This window comes from Athene cunicularia (genome assembly GCF_003259725.1).
Source record: "Athene cunicularia isolate RWA chromosome 2 unlocalized genomic scaffold, athCun1 chr2_part1, whole genome shotgun sequence".
Taxonomy (NCBI): Eukaryota; Metazoa; Chordata; class Aves; order Strigiformes; family Strigidae; genus Athene; species Athene cunicularia.
Genome location: NW_020799095.1, coordinates 21087174 through 21108056, shown reverse-complemented (window position 1 = coordinate 21108056; position 20883 = coordinate 21087174). Strand labels below are relative to the sequence as shown.

Sequence of the window (20883 nt, the reverse complement as noted above, 5' to 3'; positions counted from 1 at the left end):
CTGGGTGGGGAAGGTGGCACCGCTCCGGCCGGGCTTTGTCACCGCAGGGACGTGGCGGCTCCTGGGGATCAAAATCCAGGGCGGCCCGGGAGCGGGCGGCAAGGAGAGCGCTGCCCGCCCGGGTTGGGGTGGCTCATCTCCCCCCGCCGGGTCGGGCCGAGCTTGTCTGAGTAGAGGGTGGCCCTGTGGCGAGGGTAGGCCCGGCCCGGCGGTGCCTTTTTTCTTCTGCCTGGAAAGGTCGCTGCGCCAACCCAGGCGTGAACGACGAAGGGTTTATTTTGTTAACAAGTGCAGTTCGGTGAGTGGCAAGTGTCGTGGAGGTGTATTGGGCCCTACGAAACCCGTACAGGCAGAGCACCTTGGAGAGGGAGGGGGGTGTGCTGGAGAGGCCCCCAGACCCCTGGTAAGCGGGCTTCCCCGCTCTCCCCTGGGAGTTACAAAGTCTGGCTACTTCGGGGTGGTAAGGAACATGTGTGAGGGGAAAGAAAAAAAAAAAAGTAGTGTGCTCAACTGAAATAACTGATTTGCTGCCCCAGGCAGGTGCCTGCGTTTGTTTGGGCAAGTCGGAGGGCCTGTTTCCAACAGAAAAGAATAAAATCTCCAGTTGTGGTATAGCGGTGGGTTTTTCTCCTCGTTGTTTTAAAATGACACGGAAATAGCATGAAATGGGACTGCGTGTAATGGCTTCCTCTTATAGCCCTTCTGGAGAGGTAGTATGTCCTCTAATGTTTCATGTTAAGAGCCGTGCTTGGGGATGACTTTTGGCACACTGAAATTGGGGTCAGCTGGTGCTTGTGGGCAGCTCTGTCGGTGCTTTTCTGAAAGCACTGCCTGGTCTCGACAAAAGGCAAGACAGGAGAACAAACAGGTCTAATGTTCATCAGAACAACAGTTCTCGTAGCTGACAGTTGCTGGATCTGATGGTAATCACCAGGGTGGAGCATGGATGGATGGATGTATAAGTGCTTGTGCTGAAGCCAGAGTTGTTTCTTACTACATTCTTTCAGTGTGTGAGGTGACCCTTGTTCTGTCAGAAAAGAGCGGAACAAAAACCTTACTGTAGGACAGGCAGTGCTACTGCACTTGCTTTCTTGGAGGAGCTTGCAGAGTAGGGTATGTCACTGAAAAAGTGTCTGGAGCATTAGGGAGCCCTGCCTCTACCCTCTGTGAGAGTCACTTGGCATCCCTGTGATGCTGTGGGTTGCCCATGCTACCCCCCAGTCAGAGTAGAGAGGAGTAGGGAGGCATTGCTTCGTTTGGCATCTGTAGTTGGAGGTAAATTTAGTGTATGTAGACTGTCATGATGAAGGTAAGTTAAAATCATAAAATAGCCCAGGTTGGAAGGGACCTCAAAAGATAATCTTGGCCAACTTTTTGTGGGAAGGCCCCATTGCAATGGATGGATTATAGGTGAATTGTCACACCCTGATTTTTCAGTAAACCAAAGGTTAATGCAAGACTTCTTTTTGCTGCTGCTGTTGTTGTTATTTCTTGAGTGACAGAAGTGTGAGAGAAGTCTGGATCTTTCTGACATGATACATGCAAAAATCTCATTTTGATGTCCTGTGGACAGCAGATGTTTTTTCTGAAGGCAACATTCCTACAACCATATATTAACTAGGTGTAAGGGGTCTGGTAGGTGTTTTGCATGTCTTTGGCTTCAGTGAGGGTGGGTTGATCTTTGGGACCTCTGTAGTTCTGTTTGTGATACCTGTACAATGCACCTATTACCTTAATCTTGCTTCTGATGCCTCCTTGAGTAGAATTTACTTTGTGGGTGTCACTTGGTATTCTTTCATCTGACCTATGCAGAACATATGTTTTTGCTGAAGGAAGGAAGGAAGGCTTCTTTGAATTATAGTAGCTAGAATATCTGATTATTATTATTACTTCTGTTGCTTGTTAATTATAGGCAAGATACAAGACCAATGCTTTTAAATTCAGAGTTACAGAAATAAAAATTTAAGGTGTTTAGTTGGCCTGGTAGAGTTGATCTAGCAAAATGTATAGGCTTTTCAGTTTCTACGTTAGACAAAAACCTGACAATACGACTTGGATTGCAACAGCACAGTCAATGCTGGGCTTATTTTTTCCCGGATGGAAAGAAGTACCCAATACAACCAGAGCAAGAACCTAATCATCATCTTTTAAACCAATTTTAATTCACAATAATAATTGGTGGGAAGGGAGTATGGGGGTAAGAAGGAATATAAGGTCAAATGGGTAACACTTCTTAATGTTTTTCTAGCTAGCATTGATGTCTGTATCACATGCTTGGAATGAATTAGCCCTCAGAACTGTATAGTGGAGGTTACAGTTTTTATTCTGCTTTTCTCAAAACAGTCCCAGAATAGGATATTGGAGCTTTGATTTTTTTTGTGTGGTTTTTTTTTAATGCTGTCTTGTTTTACTTTTTATGATAGTACACCAAGAAAAATATATGTCCTGGCAGTAATAAATCAGTTACTGGCTTAAGGCGATAAACCAGAAACCCACTAACCTAATTGCTCGCTTAATATTGTTTTCAGATGGGACTTTGCTGATGACTCTTGGTTCTTTTCTGGACTAGGTTAATGTCCCTAGGCCCTGCTTCTATTTTTAAATTTATTTTATATGAGTAAGTCTGGCATCTGTGCTGAGTCTTGCTGACTTCAGTATGGTTCCTTATAATTGAGACTATTTGTTGACTCTGTGTGTGTAATGACGTGTATTGCTGGAATGACATGTCTTACATGGAAGAACTGTCTGCAGTTCTTTAAAGGACCTTTAAAATACTAGTTTTGGGTATCTGACCAATTTTGGTTTTATTTTTTCAATTATACTAACATTTCTCATCAAATGGCAAACCCATACAAACTGTTTAAAATGCCTTTCCACAGACTTCACCCGAATTCAAGGATGTGTACATAACTCAGGGCTTCTAATCTTCCGGGTATGAGAACCCAGGATGCTGGTTCCACCAATAATTGCTCACTTTAACCAGACAAGGATTTCCTTAGGTAGACAGTGTTCCTTCCAAGGTAGTCTTGAGTAATTGTCTTGAAGCATGAACAGTTGATACTTTATTTAATATCAGGTTCTCATAAAAAAAAAAAAAAGTTCCTAAGCCCTAGCTAGTGATGAAAGATTGAAGTGGTAGCTGAGCCACAAGATTAAACATTGAAATTAAAAAAACAAAAAACAAAAACCTGACAGTTAATTTGGATGGTGTGCTGTTTTTGTCGCCCAAGTAACTACTTAATTATTGCTGCAGCAGCATGAACTGTTTGTTGTCAGTATGTAAACATCTTGCCTTTGTTTTGATAAGCAGGCTTTCAGTTTTTTTCTTACACCTAGAGTGGCCATTTGATTTAAAGTAAAACATATGGTACCTTTACCATTAAAAGTGTGTATGTTTTTAGTAGCACAGAGTTCATGCCACAAAAGCATCCATGTTTCCTCCTAACACTAGAAAGTACATTTGTCAAATTCATTAACTTGTTATAATACTTTGCTCTCTGAACTTGTTTTCTAGACTGTCCTGGTTTTTGCATTACTTTCCAAAGCATTGTATTTGAAAGAGGGGGTTTTTTTTCTATTGCTACCTTTTGTTCTCTGAGTGCAGTATTTATTGAAAGTGTAATTGGTGCATTTCTGCCTTCTTTATCAAAATTGCTTTTCCTGTATTACTGAAGTACACAAAGATGAGTACAGAAATGTTCAGATTTGGACAGCATGTGTTTGGCGTGTTAGATTTTTTTTTTTTCATAGCACTTGTCTTAGTTGCAGCATTCCTGATGCAGAGGAGTGAGCATGTTCCATCTTCTGTGCAGATCTGCTAGCTCCATCTCCCTTCTTTCTGCATAGGGGAAAGCTAGTGTTTGAGGCGGGGTGAACATCTGGATTTTCCTAGGGAGAGAGAATGTGACTGTTTTCTGTGTTTTCTGGTAATTCCTGACCACTGTAGTGGCTATATAGAGCCAGGTACTAGCAGACAGGAGTTAGAAAAACACAATTCTTAACCTCATGTGCCAAGTTTCTGTCACTGCAGTAAATGAACCTGTGATCTCTGACTTCAATTCCATTTTGATTTGTATAAGCTTGTTTTCAGCTGTAAGAAGTAAATAGCCTTCTCTTTGCTGTGTCTGCTAGTCTATGGTCAGCATTTAGAAGTGCAGTGTCAAGAGTTTGCCCCAGCACCAGCCTGTGCTGGGCTGGTCTAGCGCACCATCCTAACTAGATTCTCTGCAGGTGGGGCAGGTTGCCTTGGAGCCATTTCTGCCATTCTCAAGGATATTTTGAAGGTGACAGTATAAGCTGTGGGATCTAGTGGTGTAAATAAAATGGTGCAGAAACTCTCAGGTATGTTGCAGGGAAAGTTAATGTTGATCGTGTCAATTTAGTCTTGGTGGTGGTTTCTTTTGTTTTCATTGGCTTTTTGGAAGGTTTCTGTTCTGTGGTCACAGTGGTAGAATGTGAAAGAGTAACTACAGCAAAAATATAGATACATATTTTAAGACTTTTTCTCAGAGGGCTCATCTCTTCTGTGTGTCATTTTATAGCCAAAGTGACAGTGGTTTGTGGTAGCAGGTCAGAATTGAGACATGTACTGGGTCTGTAGATCAGGTATGAATGGGATTTGTTTTTTCACTTGTCTTGCACAGAATGCATACTGGCATTTAGAGCTAGGAAGGCAAACTGTTTAGTGAAAGAACTGGAGAATGACAGGGCACAGAAGGAGGAGGCTATATGGAGCATGGTATGTTTTGATACCACTTTGGAATCGGCCATCCTGGTGGTGCAGATGGACATTTAAAACCAGTACAGTTACCAAGAAGCCCTTTAAATGCCCTGTAGTAGCCTTGTAGCTTAAACCATTAGGTACATTCTTTGTACTGTTGCTTTTGTGCTGAGAGAGATACATGTGTGGAAGAAGGATCTGTAGGAGAGTTGGGCTTTCTGAAAATGTTTTGCAACTTCTTAAAAAGCAATGAACAAACAAGCAAGCAAAAGTAAGCATTTAAGAAGATATTTGTTCCTGCTCCACAACAGAAAACTTCCCATTTCCAAAGGCTAGGGAGCATAAAGCTGGTTAAATCTCTATTTTAATGTGAAAGAAACTTGTTACCTGGTCAAAAGCAATTAGATCCTAATTATTGGCCAGTAACATGAAGAACTCTGAGCTAGGGCTGAAACTGAAAGAACTGGCTTTGGTGATAAGAGACAGGAATGCTGCCTTTCACATAAATTGCTTGTTCCACATCATGTGTCTCAAGGCTGTTCAGTAACCAGACTACTAATCACTGTTCATTTAAAGAAGTCACCTAAAGGTTTGTGCTTTCTGTTTTTTGTGATTTTTCTGTTTTTCTGTTTTCTTTGTGATTGTACTTTCTGTTAGCTCTAGGTACCTCCAAAGGATTGCTTTCCTTACTGCTTGGTCTTTGCTTTCAGTAAAGCCGAAGAAGTACCATAAGGAGGTAAAGTTGCTTACAGGTTGGCTAGCTTACAGCTCAGTTTAGCTTAGCCTTAACTTGCTAAAGATGCACCTCTATATACTGCCTATTGTTTTAACGTGGTGGTTTTTGATGAAGTGCAGGAAACAGAGAATTGTCTTGTGTCTTGTAGATTCTCAGTGGCTGTGTGGAAAGGGTTGACCAAGTTGAAGGGGAGGGTGGTGGAAAGCCCTACCTTCAAAATACATACTATTTGAGGTTTTAGCTTTAAAGCCCTCTTAAAATGAGGTAGAATATGAACTTACATGTGGAGAGAGAGGTTAGGGAGGATGTGTTTTGTGTGTAATCTCTCTGGCTTTAGTTCCTGTTCCATATCCAGCCTGACAGCTATTCTGTAAATATTTCCTTTGCTGATACCATGTGTAAATGCTATATAATCTCTTTACCTGGGAATGGTGAGGCTGTATTTCTTGAAATTTAAGTTCTGAAATGCAGTTTTTACTGGCTGCTTTTTGAGCTGAGGCTACAAAACAACAGTGGGAACGCAACTTCTGTGTATAACTTCCTTCCTAGCGAGCAGTTCAAGCTAGTTGAAATACTGAAAAGTTGCTAGTTAGTCAAAACAGCAGATTTGCTTGTGGCTTGCTGTTGAAGGAAGGAGGAACTGGTCTTGACATTTGAATTGTTTCTCAGTGGTGTTGTCTAGAGAAATCATTTGTCAGTACCTTGGTTTATTTTTGTAGTGTAGACTGAGCTTGTTGATAAGTACACAAGGGGTAAGTGTGAAGAGAAACAGATTTTTCCAGTACAAGAATGAGGGAAGTTATATGCAAATTAGAACTTGGATGTAAAGAATAGAGCAAATTATGAATTTTTTTTTTTTGAAGTAATTTATGCAGCAGTAAGGGGAAAGAGAACCTGACAACTACTGTAAAGGCTCATGCTTTAATCATGTCAGTAAGAACAGGACAATCAAACTTGTGATGACTTTACCTTCGTGACAAAGAAATTATTCTTTGTCTAGAAATTGTTATTTTTGAAACATCTCTGAAGTTCAAGTGTGTGTGTATATATATGTATAAAAAAATATATATAATGGAAGTCACTTAGAGTGGGGTCAGATCCATTTCTCTGATCTTGAATTTGCAGACCAACCCTAAAATCTTTCCTTTAGAGATGCTGACATTGGAGTAACGTTTTTGTCTATTGGCAGTATGATTAAGTACTTTTCCTATGGAGTCAAAAGAAAAAAAAAAAAAAATCAATCAACTGATCTTTACTTAGGATTTGTGCCGTCTATAGGTTTGTTCCAGTAAAGCACTTAATCGATTTGAAATCGCTGAGTTTATATATTGGATTATGCAAAGCCTGTGTTTGTGTGTATGCTTTTTAAAAAAAGTTGCTAGGGTTTAAATCGATGGAGAAGATATGTACAGTAAATGAGGATATTAAATTTAAATTACTAGCTGTCACACACCCCACCCCACCCACTTCCCATGGCTCTAGGTTGCTTTTCTGCCTTGTGGACAGTATGTGCTTGTAGCATCTTTCTGTGACACAAATTGCTCCAGCTTGAGATTGTAATAACTTCTTTTGTTCTTGATGCCTGTTGGCTTTCTATGTAAACATGCCTGAAGTGAATGGGACCTTTTAAATCACTTTTGAGAACAAGACTTGTACTTGTGGTTTTGAAGCTGTGTAAGTACTTCTGAAAAAAATCAGTCATTGCTCTTTTATAGAGACTTTCTTACTGCTTGGGAGAAGGTGTTCTGTTGATATGGATTTAGGAGCCATTTAATGAGTTAGATGGCACAGAAGAGTCTTTGGTCAGTGCTAAATCTGTCTCTTAATGGCCTGTTAAAACTTTGATTTGGTGTGGGGAATGGCAGTTTCCAGTGCTGGCTGTGGTGTCTGGGAGCATTGGTTGGAAGGGACTTCTGGATCTTATCTGTCCAGGCACTTGGCTCAGAGTGGAATTATGAATAACATTTGTTTGCCAGCTATGGATTTGTCTACTGAGTTTTGAAAATCTCTGAGAGCAAAGATTATCACCTCTCTTGAGTATGGCACCAAATCACCTTGCAGATGTTTTTTTCTAATGTCCAGTCTGAACCTCCCAAGCTGTTACATGTGAGACTGGGATGGGTTTGCTTCATTGTTTTTGTAATGCTACTTCAGTTGCTATTAGATTATCCCTAGGCTGCCTCATTGTCAGACTAAACAAACCCAGCTCCATCACATGCTTCTCAAACATCATTCCCAAGGCAGCAGGCCATTTTGGTGGCTATTTCCAGGTTCGCAGTATTTGAGCTGCATCTCACCAATGATGTGTTTCTTTTGATTGCACTCCTCTTGGCTTTCCCTGTTTACAGTGAGAGCAGACTTTTGGCTTGTATTCAGCTTGGAAACCAGTTTGATCTCCAGATCTATCTCAGTAAGACTGTTGTTCAACCGGTCTGTTCCCAGGCTCCACTGAGGCACTCCAGGAGCAGAATTTTGCACTTCATAAGGTTCCTGTTGGCTTATTCCTCAAGTTTATCAAGGTGCATCTCAGTTGAATCTCTGTTTGGAGAGTCAATCAGTCTTCCTTGTTTAATATCATCCACAAATTTTCTGAGAATTCATTCTGTTGTAGCACCCACGTTCTTGATGAAGATACTACTGCATAATACTGGCCCTAGTATCAGCCTATGTGGTGCTTCTTACCTAGTACCTGCTGGATGCTGAGCCATCGATTACTACCCTTTAAGCTGAGCAATCCAGTTTGTTGTCATTCAGTCTAACAGGGTATTTCTCCAACCTCTACCTTTTAGTTTACTAATCTGACTACTGTGGGGAACAGGATCAATCTTAATTGCTAAAAACTGGACTGTGATTTAATGTATTTCTGGTAGATTTATCAAGCAAATATTTCAAGTGTTAGTAGCCAAGACTAGCTTTAAGTAAGTAAACTCATAGAGCTAAAATGGAATTTCACAGGTACTTCAGTCTTTCAAGTATGACACTGTTTTATTTGGGGGATTTCTGATGCTGAGAAACGTGGTTTCAGTAAAATAAGATGTGACATTCAGAAGCTTTGTAGAGAGTCCTTTTTCCTTTATTTACAGAAATGGGTGACTTTTTTATAAGTAAATAAAGCTGGTATGTTTAGAATGTGCATATTATTTAAAAATAGTCAGGGTCTCTAATTTTGTTTCAAGTACACTTTACTACGAAGTGTTAGCAGCTTCACTTAGAAATATTACATATTCGATTGTTTTGAAACAAGAGGATTTATAAGCACTTTTGAGCTGTAATTTCTAGCGGCTAAACAGTGCCTAACACTATGAGCCTTGCATTGTTTCACAGACTTGTAAAACCCCTTTCCAAAACAGCTTAAGTTTTCATGTTTATAGTAGTGTGTGTTTACTTTAGTTTTTCACATTATGGCACTATATAACTCTATATGTAGTTTTATTGCTTAACATTCAGATAGCCCAATCTAAACCTGAAAATTAAGGGGAATAACCATAATTTCATCTTTCAGTCAACATGTAGATAAGTCAGGAGCTTAATACTAAATCTGTTTCTGGCATGGTTTGTAAACTTGCAGTCTCCAGTTTTGAAACATGAAGTCAGTTTCCCATGATTTGAAGGGCCCAGAATTGCAGTAGCTAGTAGGTATTTTGAACCAAATCATGTGTCTGCCTGACTGGATACAGCATTTTCACATTGCTTGCCAACCAGTTGCATGTATCTGTGATCATACTGAATTTCCAGATGTTTTAGGGAATTAGACAATGGACAACTTTGTCATCTGAAAGAAGAAAGAATACAGCCTTGGAATTATGGAGGTAAAGCTTGAAAATGAGACCGATGGCTCTAAAACTAAAACGTGATCAAAAGAGACACTGAACTATTTTATGTTACTTTATTTTTCAAAGCTGGTCATCTGATCCCTGAACATCTGGGGTTCAATAATGAGTTTAAAAAACAGAGAGGCTTTTTTTCCACCTGAAAACCATAATGGTTCTAGATTCAGTATGTGGCTGTTCTGCTAGAAAGGCTTTTTTGGGCCAGGGGGTCATAGTAATAACTTAGTGTCATACACACTAATGTCATGTACATACCATCAGAATAATGGAAGATGAGATGAGTAACAGCACCAAGAAGTAACTAGAACTCTGCAACTCACACACTGTGTTTATCCCGTAGGTGTTTTAGGCACAGAATTTGTTTAGGTTTCTTATTTTGATACTTTAAGAATAAAACACATTTAATCTAATTGTTTTAGACCTCTTATGAAAAGAGAAAAGAGCTGAACAAGTACACATTTTGGAATCCTGGAGGCAGATAGTTGAAAATAAAGATTTGCAGTCATAGTTTAGGCTGAGTAAAGAAGCATTGGTGAAAATTATTAGGAGCAAAGTGTTTTGTTTTTTTTTCTTTGTGAAATAAATTGAAATTTGATATTGTCTGAGATTTTTTTTTTTTTTTTTTAATGAAATGACACTTTGAAGAGCTGTGTAGTGACATTGTTGAGTTTGGTGTTTATAAGTTGTTGCAGAGCATGGGATGTCAGCCAGCACTTTCTGATTGGAAATTGGGTTATGGGATTTCTTTTGTTGTTCAATTCTGATGCTTATGTGGAAAAAAAAAATCTTACCAGTGGTGTGAGACAATGAAATAAAGCGAATAGGCATATATCAGAACAGGTAGATCTCGCCCTTAACTGTCTGATTAACAAGGCTAATTTTTAATATAATAACATCAGGAAGTTTATAGCCTTGTGCAGCATGCATTCAGAAAATCTGTCTGTGGCAGAGCCAAGGCTTTTTATTTTAATTCCCCACTCTCTGTAATTTTAGATTCATGACATCTTGGCCCTGTGTTTTGGTTTTAAATATACGTGTCATTTAAGGCTTTATGGTGAAGAGAAACAAATATGAATTAATGCTAAAACTACCGGTATTGAACAATTCCTTTGAATTTTATATCAATCTTTTGTCTCTTCATGGGGTAAGAGAGGTGTAGGTTTGACAAATATATTTCTTGCAGACTCGGATTTCTCGTGTGGATTACTGACTTTTTGGTAAAAATGTTTTTTGAGATATGTTCCTGTGTTCACACAGGAAAAAAACACACGGTGTGTTTTGACCTTGATGAGCATCACTACTTGTTTTACTAGCTTTCTTGACATTATCTTAGATTTCCATGTTTGAAAAGCAGCATTACACAGGTCAGTCTTCTAAAAGGTACGTAAGTTGAAAAAATATACAGGCATATTTTATTAAACCTTGTATTTTTACAAGAAATTGTATTAAAGGTATTAAAACCAAGAAAAATGCCCTGCTGTAGGGTAAGTATACTGAAATGATAAGTTGGAAATTTCCTCCTCTTTTTCCACCCCTCTGGGTAAGCAGTAAAGCATCATGAGATATGTCTTGTTTGAATGGAAACTGGGTGAGCAAGTATTAAGTGCTTGCTCTGTATTTGTTGTCAGATAAAACCAAGTAGTTGGATTAGACCAAGTTCTTACTGGTTTGTTTTGTTGTTTTTTGGTTGGTTTTGGGTTTTTTTAAGTAATGATACAACTTCAGGGTATTTTTTGGTGAGGTCAGGGTTTTAGAAAGTTAAAACTTGCATGTTTGAATGGTGTTATTTAACAAGAAGGTAGTGGGTGATATGTTACATTTAAGTATTAATAAATGAGAGTGGTGGGCATCTTGTGTATTGGACTCTGGATTGGCTTTTTCTGCTGTTTCGCTACTGCTGTACCTCATTACAGATTTCTCTGCAGCTTTTCATGTTGGATTTTTTTTTTTTTTGTTCTGTGTTTTTTGTCATGGAAACGGGAAAGGCTGGAGTTTCCTGCCCATATAAACAATAAGTCTCAGTAAACTAATTGGGGCAGAATCTGCCTGCCTTCCCTGAATACCATCTTTTAAAGGAAGGAAACAGCGTAAGAGTGTTCTGGGTATTGAAATGGGATTGACTTCATAGTAGAGCTGTTTTCTTGAAGAAATATGTGGTGGACACAGGGCACCTGTATTGTTCTACCACATGAAGTCCTTGAGGTACAGATCTAAAAAGTATTTTTTTGTGACCTTGCTAACTGTTGTGTTATATCATCAACTATGCAGAAGCTTCTCCTGTGAATTAATACAACTGTATTGTTGATAACAGTAAGTTACAGCAAAGTGCACTTTTTTACATGGTTGGAGCTGTATATCCTGTTTTCTTTAAGTACACTGCATCTGTTTCAGAAAACATTTGGAATTTTCATACTACTTCTACTCTGTGAATTAAAGCCCATGATTTTTAGTTTATTTGTCAGTTCTGTTATCATCTACACTTCAGTATAGTGTCTCTAGTCAGTCACAGCTAATGCAACATGGTTTAACTTGTAGGTAGATTAAGTTATAACAGCTCCACATCAACAGTGCTGGAGAATGTGTGCCTTTAAAACATCTAGAACTGAAGTTACCTCTGAAGTGGAGGATTGGTTTGTTTAGGGATGTGCTTCTCTTTACACTGGAAAGAAAAATTGTACCTATCTAATAACAACTTTAATGTAAAAGACGTAGCTGTGTGTAGGTTGAACCTCTTAATGTGCAGACTAACTTTTTGTTTTCTGTTCTCTCCAGCTGGTGAGCCTGCTGCTGATTGGAATTGCGGCATGGGGAATTGGCTTTGGTCTCATCTCTAGTTTCAGAGTTGTTGGAGTGGCAATTGCAGTAGGAATCTTCCTTTTCCTTATTGCCTTAGTTGGATTAATCGGTGCGGTGAAACATCATCAAGTATTGTTATTCTTTGTATCCTTCTGGTGCATTACATGGATTGCAGCCTGAATCAAGCCATGTAAACAACCCTTTCTCAGCTGAGACTAAAGTGCTTCAGAAACAGAACAGAAATTCACAATCTTATTGGTTAAGTGCAGTCTAAATTAAACTTCCTTCCTGTTTAACTTTATTGCAGCTTCCTCCATTCTCCCTTGTTTGTGCTCTGAAGACAGAAGTATTCATGTGTCCTGTTTTTAAAAATTAAAATATTTTAACTTTTTTGACAGCTTTTCATGGTAGGTCATTGTGTCATAGGTGCCTCTTACTCTGCCTTTGGTGTAGGGTTGAGCACACAGTATGTGAACTATTAATGTTTAACGGTAGAGAAAGGTTATGCTTCCAGATAACAGAGCTGGTTGTAGCTGGCAGGGCACTGCATTGTGGGCTGTCAAGAAGCACTTTCTTTTCATACCTAGTCTTTAATTGCAAACCCCGACTAGAAATGAGCATAGATAGCTCTTCTCTGTGCTTTGCTGCCCCTTTATGCTTACCGATGCTGTGTAAGCAGTCTGTGGTGCTGCCTTGCACAACAAATTCGATCTCATCCAAACAGATTAATCAGATAAAATACTTATTTTTCTGGTTGTGGTCTATGAATAAGTAGTGACCTTCACTCTACAAACAGTTTAATTGCTGAGATAACTATCTGCCTCTGAACACAGTAGCCAAATTGTGACGACAGTGGCTGACTTTCAAAATGTGATCTTTAGATCAAAGTTTGTTCTTTTTGTTCTATACTGTTTCCAGATGCACTAGTCCAAAGTGTGTGAGGCTGTGTTTCAAAAGCAGCTCTCACTTTTTAAAAATCTAGGCTAAAGTTATCTTTTGTAATTAATTACAAGACTGTCATTGAAGAAAAATATTTTCTTTACTACTTTAAGTGAGGTATCTTGGAATGACAACATAAGTCCCTAAAGCTGAGAAATTGTCTGTAGATTTTTCTCTCACAGTTCCTTTTATTAACCTCTGCTCATGTTGTCTTGCTAGGCAAGAAATACCTAACGCAGAAAGCCCAGCTATGTATAGTAGTAGCCAAAAAGAGATAATATATGGTGACTGAGTTCTGGGAACATTATTTGGGTCATCTTTTCCACATCCAGTCAGAATTTACTTCTATAGTTATATTGTTATCCAGTGAAGTAAGGAATACCATCAGGCATAGGTGTTATAAAAGCCAAATTAATTTGAGAGTGTATCCTTAACTACTGTTTCTAGTACATGATTATTCTTTTGCTAGTCTTTATTGTCCAGTTTTCTGTCTCCTGTGCCTGTTTGGCACTAAACAAGGAACAGCAGGTAAGAAAAGTTTCCTGACTTGTCAATTATCTATAGCATAATACTATGAAAATATATATACATACAATACACACTTTTTTATATATGTATATGCATGTAAGCGCATATATATATAGTCTTCCACAAAATGGGGAGAGCATATTTTAAGAAAATCAGTATAATTCATTTAAATAAGGACTAGACCTTAGGCAGTCTTTGGCTGTGTTAGCTAAAAAGAAATACATCTGGCTTCTAAAATTACCTTTCAGCTGTCTCTTTTTTTTTTTTTTTGTTTGTTTGAATGGTTTTGTTTTTAAGCTTTCAGTGTAGGTTTATGGTCACAAATGTAGCAGCGTGGTATCTTGATTATATCATGTGTTCAGCAATACCAGATAAGCTGATGAAATCTACAGTAATCATAATGTAAAGATAAAAACACTGAATTGTTTGTTCCTGTGTAACTGAAAAGGTCGTGACCACGTTAGGAACAGAGGTGACCCTTTAGTATGAAAGTAAAACAAGCTTCTGTGAGGTACGGAGACTAATTCTTATCACACAAGAAGCAGGCAAGGGTACAGTGACTAAATAACCAGTTTCTGACATGTAAACATACTTTTTGTTTAAAGTTAGAGCATTCCCAGTTAGATTAGTTGCATGTTCCATTACTAGTGGTCTTCTTGGGTTTATGAAAAAGGAAGGAAGAAAATTAATTCTAACTGAATGTGCTGCTGTGAGGTGCTGCTATTACATTAACTACATATGCTGTTTGAACATTCAAGTCATTCTTTAATGTATCATCCTGTTAGATTTCAGGATCTGAAAGTTTCAGTTAGGGAATTATTGACTTGGCCTAGTATATTGGATTCCAGTGAAATGCGGACAGTTCAATGAATATAATTTGTATTTGCTTATGCCTTCTAGAGTCAACTTCTAGAGGTGGGATGGAATAACACTAAGAGTGCGAGAACAGATATTGAGAGAAATCTCAATTGTTGTGGATTCAGAGTTTTTGACCCAAATGAAACCTGCTCCTCTGTAAGTTCTTCAAACATGGTAAAACTTCTGTGTTTGTTCAGATATGTTGTTTTGCTGATTAGGGATACCAATTTAACTCAGACACCAGAGTGAGAAGTGCAGGCGTATTTTACTAGAAATAATAGTATTACAGAATAATACAGAAAACATACAGTAAGAAAAGACAGAACAGCACGCTTAAACAAATAGGAAAATATAATGCATCAAATCATTACTACCTGAGAAAGAGAATAGTGATTAAGAAAGATCCATCACCACTTGCATACGTCACCATCACCCAGACCCGCAGTGTCTGGGCAGCCCCGGTTACAGCGAGGGTTTGCAGAGCCTGTCCCGGCAAGGGGGAAATCCTGCGCGGTGCGTCCACCCGTAGGTGAGGCTGCCAAAGTCACTGTGAGTGGGCCCAGCCTTATATACCCAAAAATCAGCAAGCCAGAAGAGCTGGCACCTTTGTTTTAAGCGGAAATACCTGGTTTCAATCTCACATTAGATTCCCCCAGAGCCTGGCCAGGGCTCAAGGAAGAAGCCAAAGGAGTTTCTCTGCTTATCTGATGGGATTATGCTCAAGGTCTCATATCAGGTGTCAGGGACAGACACCTGCCTCCATGATTATGTTATTCTATTCACATACAAATGAGGGGAAAGATACATTCAAAGTAGCTATAGCCTCTGTGCATAATTCATTAAGGATTACATTCCGGGTTAACAGTTTTGGTTCAGGGCCTGTTGCTCAGGCTTCAACACTTCCACCTTTTACATCAGGATAGGTGGTTTGTTACAACTTAGTATAATACCTGTTGGCATAATGATTACCATTTATGAAACATACAGGATTCATATATAGGTCAACTCTGGCTTGGGCCTGTTGTCCAAGCCTTAGCACTTCATATGTACAGCTGTTTACACAGTTGCAGAAAGCAGTTTTTTAAGACATGTGTAAGGTAGTTGTTACAATGATACTAAGCTCTTTAGTTAATTTACTGGAAACATAATCACACAGCACCTTGCAAAGTTTGTACTCCATTGTCATTTATATACTTGCTTTTTTGGAGTCTTTTAAAACTCCTAGAGTTTTGTCCATGGCTGGCAGTCTTTTCTGCACCTAACTAGATGCTTTCAGTCAGTGAAATGTCATCAGAAAATGGAGTGCACATCTCTCTATCTGCTACAGGATTGTTTTAGAAGTCGCCAGTGTCAACCATGTGCGCCGATAATAGAAGAATATTCTGGAATGGTGCTGAGATTTGTTGGAGGCATAGGACTCTTCTTCAGTTTCACGGAGGTGAGTAGGAGGTTAGAAAATAGAGTGGGTTTTATCCACTTCTAAAGCTTTGTTTTGTGAAACAATAATTTTAGGGAGTTTATTACAGTTTATCTCAGTACTGTCTTGGGAGTCAAATATATAGATCAGATTTTTCCAGGTTATCAGCTTGCTTAAGTATGCCAAAAGGAGGGTTTGTCTTTATTCAGCACTGGGAGTTCTTGTGACTTTGTTATTTAGACAACAAGCCACAACTGGATACCACAATAAAACGTGGTGCTATAAAGTTTAAGTTTTGCAGAAAGTTATTCAGATTTGCTGTTCTCCAAAAGTAATAAAAAGAGTGCCATTGCTTTACCTCATTCCCCTGTTCTTCCCACCTCGCCCCACCTGTGCACATACAGAGTCTTTGGGGTTTTTTGGTTTGGGGATTTTTTTTTTTTTTTTTTTTTTTTTTTTTTGCAATTCAGAGGTATAGTTTCATGATGAGTGAACTGTACTTTATATGTCAGGTTAAACAGGTCTTTGACTCTTTGCTTTAGTATCCAGATGATACGTATACTTGTTTTATTGATTGGTGAACAAAAATTCTTAGAGTAGGTCTTTCATAACCTTAGAGTAGAGCATATGAAAATACTCTTCCTGCTGCTTACTGCAGTTTTCAGAAGGTTTGTAGGTATTATGGCATCAAGAGAGATACAGCAGCATAAACAGAGTCACTCTGACATCTGCCCTCAATTTCTTTACTAAAAATGTGAAGCTGTTGAGAGGGAGGAAGGTGGTTGGGGGGAATGACAGGATTTATAGTTAAGTGGTAGCTGTAATATGAAACGATTTGGAGGATTTTACCATTACACTAAAAACAGGTTTATGAATATTTGTCATTTGGGGAGGGGGAAGAATAATGCTAGACAAACTGATGAGAAATATTTTGCATTGCACTGTGGACACACAATTTTTGCTTTTTTGCTTAGTTCTTCTCTCTGTTGCTAAGTATGAATTCTTTCTGAGAAGGTGCATTCTTTTTTTCTAATTAAGAAAGCTGGTGTGTGGCTGTGCAATTTCAGCAATAGCGAAATACAAAAATTGTGTACTGGAAATTCATTGTCAGGATTTTGTTTAAAAGAAATTTTGTAAATGATGGAAGATGGGGTGGAGACCCTCTACTTAATGGTGTCTTTGGTTTTTGTTTTCAGATTCTGGGAGTCTGGCTGACATACAGATACAGGAACCAAAAGGATCCCCGTGCAAACCCTAGTGCATTTCTTTGATAAGTTTATAAAGGACTGAGTCTTCTCTCTGCACATTCTACTTCAGAATACTGATTCTCCATAGTTTGGTATTTCTCCATAATAGGGATTCTACATGTACCCAAAAGAAACCTTCACTTTCCATAAGAAATGTGTAGTTTTCTTATTTAATTTCTCACTATTTTTCTACTAAGAATCTCTATCTTGAAGTAGACTGGTGCATTTGGTAGCTGGGCAGAGTCAGACTGATGCTCTGAACTGGTTAAATAACTCTGTTAACAGACTTCAGTAATTGATGTGGTGAACTCCCTCCAGTGAATTTTACAGCACTACTGGCTTCTCCAAAAGTCATGAAAGTGTTTTCTGCTGTATTCATTGCTTATATTACATGATTTTTCATTAAAATGATAAGAATATATGGTGAATGGTTGAACTGTATAATTTGATTAGACTTTAGATTGAACTCTAGTCAACTTTTTTGTCTTAATGATGATCTCCCACTTTCCTGTTAAGGTAAAAATAGAAGCTAAAGATTTTATTTTCTGTAGTGCACATAAATGTATGTTAATGACTACTGTAGTCTTCACCCCTCCCCTTCCCTGTTTGTTTTGGCTTTCTGATAGCTTTAGAATTTTGTTGAGAATAAACATAATTCTTTACTTTTTAATGGATATCTTCACTATGAGAACAGTGAATGAAGAAACCCAGGAGAATGTAATCTGCAGCTGATTAACTTGAAACTTTTTTTTCTTTGAGTGAATGAAGTTTGGTATTTGCACAACATCAAAATCAACAGTGGTCTGTCATCTTTAATGTAGAAACTTGTTGTCTGGAAAGTTGTTGTACAGCTAATTTTTTCAGATGGTGTAAAATTATTGTGTAATCACTCAGCAGTGTGTATTCATCTGTCATCCAGCTAACAGTGTTGATTTCATGAGAGATTGGATGGTGTGTAAAAAAAGAGGGGGGAAAAAAAAAGAGCAAAATAAGAAGAGTGATGATTTCCAGTAGTTTGTTGGGTTTTTTGGGTTTTTAGTAATTAAAAGTTAGAACAGTACATTACCCATGTTTTAAGTGTTGTCTGAGCTGAAGGAGAGCATGGTCTTTCATCCAACTGGTAATAGAAGTGATGTATCAGCTGGAACATCAGACATTTACCCAAGGTGCTTAATATTCCATTTGTCTGTAATCCCGCTGAATTGCAGACCTGTACTGCACCTTTTCTTCATTCAGTTCCTGCTTCTCGAGTTGTAGGCAGCTGCTGTAGCCTGAAAGACAGGTCTGCGGGAAGAAAAGGTGGAAGAGCATTAAGGCCATCTGCCAAGGAATACAGCAGCTGAGTGAGGTGAAAAGGAAGATGTTGAGGGCAGATGGAAGTGTGTTCTCAGTCTCCCTTTACTAAGGAGATGCCTCCTTACTCCTGCAGAGGAGGCAAAAAGAAGTCGAAATACATTCCCATTACTTTCAGACTTTCATGTGCTCAGTGCTCTTAAAGAAGGAATTGCCGTGAGGTTTTAGGTGGGAAGATTTGAACCCAAATGCAGGGGGATGTCAAGAACTTGCTAAAAACAGTTTCTCTTCAGGTGTAGCTGGTTCTTCAACATCTGTCAGCGCCATCTCCTGGTGGTTGATCTATACATTACTGCTTCGTGTGGTGAGAAATATTGGTGTCTGTTTCAAGCACTTGTACATTCAGTCTAAGAGTCCACTCATGTACTGAAAGACCTTAAGGGCCTTCAGAGTATTACTCGACTATAATGTAAATATACACAGCTTTTTTTTTCCTCAAGTGCTGTCCTGTTTGACTGACTAACCAGCCATTCTCAATAGTTGTCAAGAAGATGATGATCATTTTGTGGCTGTCTGTGGCAACAGTTAATTTTCTTAGCCTAGACAAGCTCCACATTTTGTACATTAATAAAGTAAAGGAAGAGTCTTATGGGGAGGGTGTATGAAGCTTAAAATAATACTGCATTTCTGCTTCAATTTTGACTTTTTCCCCTAATTATTATTAGTGCTTAGTTTTGGGTGGCTCTGGTGCCATTGATAAGGTAGGTGATACTGGAGTGTAAATTTGCATCACTGAGGAAATACTGAAAATGTTACCACTTCAGAAACTTATGTCTCAGTGTGAATTTTTTTTAGTAGTCAAAAGACAGATCAGTGGATCATATGGTTTGATTAAAGTTTTTCTATCATTAATAATACTTTGTCTCTTTAAGATTGTGATTTAAAAATAAAACCAACCAACTTGAAATTCACATTAGAGGTGTGGATTCTCTTTCAAAACCAAATTCTTAAGGGGAGGGCCATAAGACACATTGAGTCTGACTTTGGTTTTGGGGCGAAAGCGAGTACCCTCCTTCAGGAAAGGTCTGACTCACATCTCAGTGTACAAGGAATGTACTGTTCTGATGTGTTGAAATAGTGCATTTTTAAGAATAACCTATTCTTTGTGAGTTTTCTTTGAAGTTTTTGTTCATTGCTTTGTCTTTCCTCTTGAAAAAAACATTTTGCTCATACAAAGATTGAGAGATTGAGTGGTTTTTGTTTGGTTTCTAGAGAGGCATTTTAATATTTAACCGAATTTTCCAGAACCTATTTACAGGAGAAAAGTATCAAAATAACATGGTTTATCTTGGAAGATTCTTAATGCTTACATTAGATGTCTTTTAACCTTAGTTATGTTGAAATGCTTTCTTAAAGTTTATTCTGGAAAATGTAGAAACCTGTCTTGACTTTCTTTGAGAAACCTACACATTTTTATCACATAACTGGCTAGAAAACAGTAAAATACAATTCTTCTGCATTTGTGTAAGAAAGTGAATCCAGATCATCACTAACATACTGATACCACTGCACGGCATCTGCCTCCTTTCACATGAAAATATTTATTACCAAAAGAAAAAGCTTGCGTAACTGGATTTGATACCTTAAGGTAAAATGTACCTTAAAAACTATAGCTGATAAGGGAATAGGAACATGCTGGTATTATTAGCTTGCGTTATTATTTTTAGGGCTAATTATTTAAAGATTGAATGCTAGTGGGGTTCTGGAAACCCCATCCATCCTGTGCACTTCAAAGTTACTGAGCATATATACTTCAGAAATGTTTTCCCAGGTTTTCCAAAGAAACAGAAAAAGGGGATTTTAGGTACTTCAGCTTGGTTTGATGTGTCTAAATAATCTGCATTTAGAGGAGAAGATGGAAAGAGCAGAGTTAAGTTGACCACTTAGATATTAAGATTCTTGAAAATTTGGCTAAGGTCAAAAGCATAGTTTTGAGTGCAAAAATGAATTTATTTTAAGAATTAGTTTCTTGATACTTGTAGGCTGAACTAGCTCGTGTATTTGCATTTATAGCACACAGACTACTCTTGTAGAATATGCCTTATATCCATTTGCTGGATATTATCCATAGCATCGTACATCTGCTTAAGAAAATGATGCTACTTCAGTAGAATTATAAAAACAGACTTTTAAAATGTGGTGACACAGGCAGCTTTTGGTTTGGGTCAGATACACAGCTCTAGCAAGTGTACTTTAGGTTGAGTAGATCAGCGATGATTCTGATGACCCATTGCTCCATCCTCACTCTGCACTGTCCCTTTGCTTGGTGTAACTGCATTTTTTTGCTTTTTGTGCATGATAGCTGCTTCTAAAGAATACTTCTGCCTCTGCTGCATCCTTTTACCCCCCTCTGTCTTCTGCTTGGGAAGTAAGAAGGGAAAGACCTTTCTGCAACAAATAATTTCCTCATCACAGTTAAAGGAAGCTGCAATAGAAAGGAACATCATACAACAACTGAA

General features: G+C 38.3%; 1 protein-coding gene and 1 long non-coding RNA gene across 3 annotated transcripts in view; both read left to right on the top strand.

The window, feature by feature from the left end:
• The window catches only part of TSPAN13 (tetraspanin 13), an 18346-nt gene extending 210 nt beyond the window's left edge, over positions 1 to 18136 (top strand). Inside the window, exons 1-6 of one of the 2 annotated variants that reach the window (XM_026842756.1) lie at positions 11423 to 11488; positions 12059 to 12226; positions 13469 to 13549; positions 14450 to 14563; positions 15735 to 15845; positions 17021 to 18136. In XM_026842756.1, the coding sequence (XP_026698557.1) occupies positions 11438 to 11488; positions 12059 to 12226; positions 13469 to 13549; positions 14450 to 14563; positions 15735 to 15845; positions 17021 to 17095 (600 nt within the window). In that variant the 5' untranslated portion in view covers positions 11423 to 11437 and the 3' untranslated portion in view covers positions 17096 to 18136. Of the gene's footprint in view, positions 1 to 11422; positions 11489 to 12058; positions 12227 to 13468; positions 13550 to 14449; positions 14564 to 15734; positions 15846 to 17020 lie in introns of those variants that run through there. The other variant, XM_026842757.1, reaches the window with a different exon arrangement.
• Positions 5406 to 19855, top strand: LOC113476807. Its single transcript, XR_003397787.1, has 3 exons — positions 5406 to 5416; positions 5583 to 5588; positions 19641 to 19855. It is a non-coding gene; the product is annotated as an uncharacterized LOC113476807 (long non-coding RNA).
• The last annotated feature ends 1028 nt before the right edge of the window (positions 19856 to 20883 follow it).